At 32.6% G+C, this 5,000-nt stretch overlaps 1 protein-coding gene across 1 annotated transcript in view; it reads right to left on the bottom strand.

Annotated features, from left to right (window-relative positions):
- The window catches only part of LOC125027048 (nuclear RNA export factor 1-like), a 33,655-nt gene that overhangs the window by 956 nt on the left and 27,699 nt on the right, over nt 1-5,000 (bottom strand). Inside the window, exons 11-16 of the mRNA XM_047615713.1 lie at nt 4,959-5,000; nt 4,645-4,745; nt 3,083-3,254; nt 1,699-1,866; nt 1,283-1,458; nt 1-275 (exon numbers count right to left, since the gene is read on the bottom strand). The exon at nt 1-275 is cut by the window's left edge and continues 956 nt beyond it; the exon at nt 4,959-5,000 is cut by the window's right edge and continues 96 nt beyond it. Coding sequence (XP_047471669.1) covers nt 170-275; nt 1,283-1,458; nt 1,699-1,866; nt 3,083-3,254; nt 4,645-4,745; nt 4,959-5,000 — 765 coding nt within the window. The 3' untranslated portion in view covers nt 1-169. The remainder of the gene's footprint in view (nt 276-1,282; nt 1,459-1,698; nt 1,867-3,082; nt 3,255-4,644; nt 4,746-4,958) is intronic.

Below are 5,000 nucleotides of genomic sequence, written 5' to 3'. Positions count from 1 at the left end.
TTACTACATTACATGAAATAAAATGTGTTATACCTCATACATTTGACAAAAATGTATTTACATGCGACAAACCAGAAAAAAATGCTTTACTACTTATTTTACAACCATCAACATTATTACCAATGACTCTTATCACAGTTTCCCTAATTACTGACTTTTTCCATCTACTTCAACTGCTTTGGGGGAAATACTCTGGAGGGATTTGATTATTATTCTTTAGTTGTAAGAACCTTTTACCAGCTTTGTCAAAGTCCCATCCATTCTGCTCCAGACATCTGAAAAAAAAGAGGCAATAAGGAATGATACTTTCTGACAAGAACTGTAGAGACTGAAATGATAATGAGAATAGTAACAGGAACAGTATCATGAAATGCCTGAACTCAAAAGATTTAAAAACTTCCTTCATTTTTATATTGTTAACGTTATGAAAAACGGCAAATTTCTTATGAGTAAGAAGTTAAATCCCAATACATCTACAAATGCATTTGTGAAAAAGGACAAGTCACTTTTATACAAAAGTATAATACTACATAGAATACAGAAAGAAGAAAAATGTATACTTTAACACCAAAGATCTGGGTGTTGTAATCATCACATCATGAAAAAATCTGGCTTGAGGGCATGTTATGTGAACATGGTGTCATGGAAAAATTTGGCTGCAGACAGGGATGACAAGAGTATGCCATCATGAGAATTTCGGCAGAAGGTCAGGATGACAGGAATGACTTGCCACTAGTGCATATAGCTCTTGGATTAGACTCAGTGGGCATTTAGGATTATTTCTATCAGTAAACAAGTGTGGAATATATCAGCTGTGACCCATAACTGGACATTCAGAAGGGGCCCTTGTATCATTACTATTGGTAAACAAGTGTGGAATGTACCATCTGTGAGCCCTGAAAAGAAAAGTGGCAACTCCAGAGTACACTATTTCTATGCACAGGATCCTATTCCTGCCAGCTGCAACCAGCGGCACAGGTTGTATTACAGAGCTGATAGAGTCTGTGCAAGGAAAATCGTCTATTACTATTTGGATACAGCACATAAGCAAAAAATGCTTATGTGCAGAAAAATAAATAACATTGCAAAGGGGAAGCAAGGAGTCTTGAGACGGCATGAGTGTTCAAGTGGGCCTAGCCAACAAGCCACACACCATGAGAGTTGCCACTCAAGTAAGCCTAATGCCTGGATTGTGGGCCTCAAAGTGGGCAGTAAAGGAACCAGATCCAAGGAGTTAACACTAACTATGAACTTGAAATTCACTAAAGTATGGTAAACTCACAGTTGAGAATATTGAGGAAGCATCCCAGATATTTCTGAGAATTTTGTTACCATGGCTTGCTGCACTGACTGCAGTGCTTCACCTTGTATGGGAAGGTTTGCTTCAGGAGAGACTATGCTTGCCTCAACTCCTACTGGTTGTACTTGCATTGTTGATGTAGTACTTTTGAAAGATCTCTGGAAATGACAAAAATAATAAAAACGAGGTCTTGCAATTATATAAAATTGATGTTTCAGTCAAGTAATAATCTAATCCATCTCTCTTAAATGCAACATTGAGATAATTTAAAATATGAATAATGCAGAACAGGAGTAGGATCTGGGGTTGAATGTCTAAGTGTTACTAGTTCAAAAAAAAAAAAAAAAAATCGGACCCATAGCCGTCAACTTTCCCTGTTGTTTACATCAGTCTTGTACCTTGATCTGCTCCGATGTTGCAAAAGTAAGGTATAGCTGTTCATTGCAGATGCAGTATCCTGAGCCCTCTGGGACTATGGTGAAAGAGCGACTGAAAAAGCGCACTGGAGGGGCTCGGTCCACAACTTGCCTGAATACACCACTCAGGGTTACATTCATTAACTTTGGCTGAATGAAATAAGAGAAAATATTAAGTGAAAAGCTTGTCTGTAAAACCAGATTCATAAAAATATTTAAATAAATAACAACATATAACAAAAATAATGACAGATTTTTTTTTTTTTTAAGTACATGTAGGGATATCACTCTTAAGTTATCTGCTTTTTCAGTTTTCTGAAAACTAGCTTATATTTTATACCAAAATCTTAAACCTTCTTTTAATTTTTCTAATTCGATGAATGCAACCAGTTGCTAGTATATCACAAAAAAAGCCATAATGCTTTTTAATGATAACAGGAGAAACTCTACCTTGGTATAATTCATAAGGTATACTTCACTTTATCCCAAAGGCCCTATATAGTAAAAATTCTGGGAATGTCTAATGTAATTTTAATTTATAGTGTTCCATAAAGATAGTTCCACAAGAACTAGTATATATTTTGTCAACAAAGAGTCAATTACTAGTCCTACCCTTTTTCTTGATTTTTGGACTTTTTTCTGATATTATAATTTTTATTGTAATTAGTATTTTAACAACATTATTACAATCACCTTGTCAATAATCATAATAATAGCAGCAACGATATTAACCCTAAGACCGCCGATGCCATGATGTCTAGCAATGGCAGTGGTGGACAAATAAACAACCTGCATCACACCACGCCATTGGCTCATCAGAGGTTACATCATTTATTTGGTGTCACTAATAGATACAGGCACTAAAGTGAAGGGGCATATTCAATTTTTTAAACTTTTGTTCATGAAATAGTGCTGCAAGTTATTCAACGTCTAATTTTCTACTTGGATTACTGAATAAACTGAGTGCAAACAGGGAAACTATCAATATGTGCCAACAACTGCACATTACTGGCCACTAGCCAATTCTTAATACTGCAGTTACTAGGTTAATGGTATTAAGAGGAAGACTAATCCTTGCAACTTTAAGGAATATGGATATGTGGCAGTCAGCAAAGCCTATTAATTGACTAATAGTTGGCTGAGCACCTGTTGATCCATCTGCATATAACAAATTAAAAAAAATTGTGGGGGCAATAGGTTAATGTTATCACTAAAAAAAAAAAAAAAAATGAGATAATATTTCTTTTTCCTCTTTTCAACATATCCCAGCAAAATAAGACTGCCTTTTAAATCACTTTTCTATAGTTTATGTCTATGCTACATCAAGAAAGTAAAGCACTTCACAAATACTCTATAATCAACTCACATCAGCCACAGGTACATCCACAGTGAAGGAACCTGGATCATGCATTGTCATAGGAAAGTTGGAAATTGCATTTATGATGTTGGACCTCCCTTGAATCAGTAGTTTCTGTCTTTTGTCTGAAGCTTGAACCTTCTTTAAGTTGCGGTTTTCTGCTACATAAGCACCCGAGTACCTTAAAAAAAAAGGAAAGAGGAAATCAAGTATTTCTCTTGCCCTTCTTATTCAATACTGCTACTTTCTCTTCAGAAATTAACAAAATCTGTATTAGTGTTATGCTGCTATGTACAGATAAATGGGCATTTATAACATTTTTATAACAAGAATGCCAGTTCTGAAAAAATCATAAATTTTTATGATATATATATCTCTCTCCAACCCTTCTCTCTCTCTCTCTCTCTCTCTCTCTCTCTCTCTCTCTCTCTCTCTCTCTCTCTCTCTCTCTCTCTCTCTCTCTCTCTCTCTCTCTCTCTCTCTCTCTCATTCTCTCTCATTCTCTCTCATTCTCTCTCATTCTCTCTCATTCTCACACACACACACACACACACACACACACACACACACACACACACACACACACACACACACACACACACACACACACACACACACACACACACACACAAACACACACAAACACACACAAACACACACAAACACACACACACACACAAACACACACACACACAAACACACACACACACAAACACACACACACACAAACACACACACACACAAACACACACACACACAAACACACACACACAAACACACACACACACAAACACACACACACACAAACACACACACACACAAACAAACACACATACACATATTATATATATATACTATATAATATATATACACTATCTATGACATATATACTTAATATTCATATAATATACATTATATATATATACATAAAATACACATACATGTTACATACACATACATACATACATACATACATACATACATACATACATACACACACACATACATACATACACACACACACACACACATATATATATAATATATATATATATATATAAATAAATATATATGTATATATACATAATATATAATATACAAATATATATCACATACATACATACATATATATATATATATATATATATATATATATATACATACATATATATATATATATATATATATATATATATATATATATACATATATATGTGCATAAATATATATACATATATATATCATATATATATATATATATATATATATATATATATATATATATATATATATATATATACATACACATATTCATTTATTATATTTATATTTATATTTATTTATATATATATATATATATATATATATATATATATATATATATATATATATATTTATATATATATATATACATACACATATTCATTTATTATATTTATATTTATATATATATATATATATAAATATACAATATATATACATATATATATACATATATATATATATTACATTATAAATTTATATGACACATTTATTTACTGATCTCTTAAACCACATTTTCACAAACTCACCTGGCAACCGGTCCAGCATCAGGGAACACACACGTTAAAGAGAATGAAGCATTCTCTGTGTATGCAGCCTCTAGTGGACTCCTGTTATCAGTGTCATATATCTGGAATATCAATTCTTCATAAAGATTTCTGGTGATGAGCTTCATGTATGAATATTGCATATATGCAATCCTTAGACATTCATAAATCAAACTTAAGTGTATCTTTCCAAGTGAAGTAAGAAAAAAGCTGAAAAATCAAAAGGCACATTAACTTCACAGATAATAATGTTGAGGTTTCTACTTTACCCGTACAAAGGCAGAAAAATATCTTACTTCATAGTACTGCTGTATGAATTTCAACACAATGTCCTTTAC

Source organism: Penaeus chinensis, chromosome 7 (genome assembly GCF_019202785.1).
Source record: "Penaeus chinensis breed Huanghai No. 1 chromosome 7, ASM1920278v2, whole genome shotgun sequence".
In the NCBI taxonomy this organism is placed as follows: Eukaryota; Metazoa; Arthropoda; class Malacostraca; order Decapoda; family Penaeidae; genus Penaeus; species Penaeus chinensis.
The sequence above is the reverse complement of the archived record's forward strand: the minus strand, read 5'-3'. Positions and strand labels throughout refer to the sequence as shown.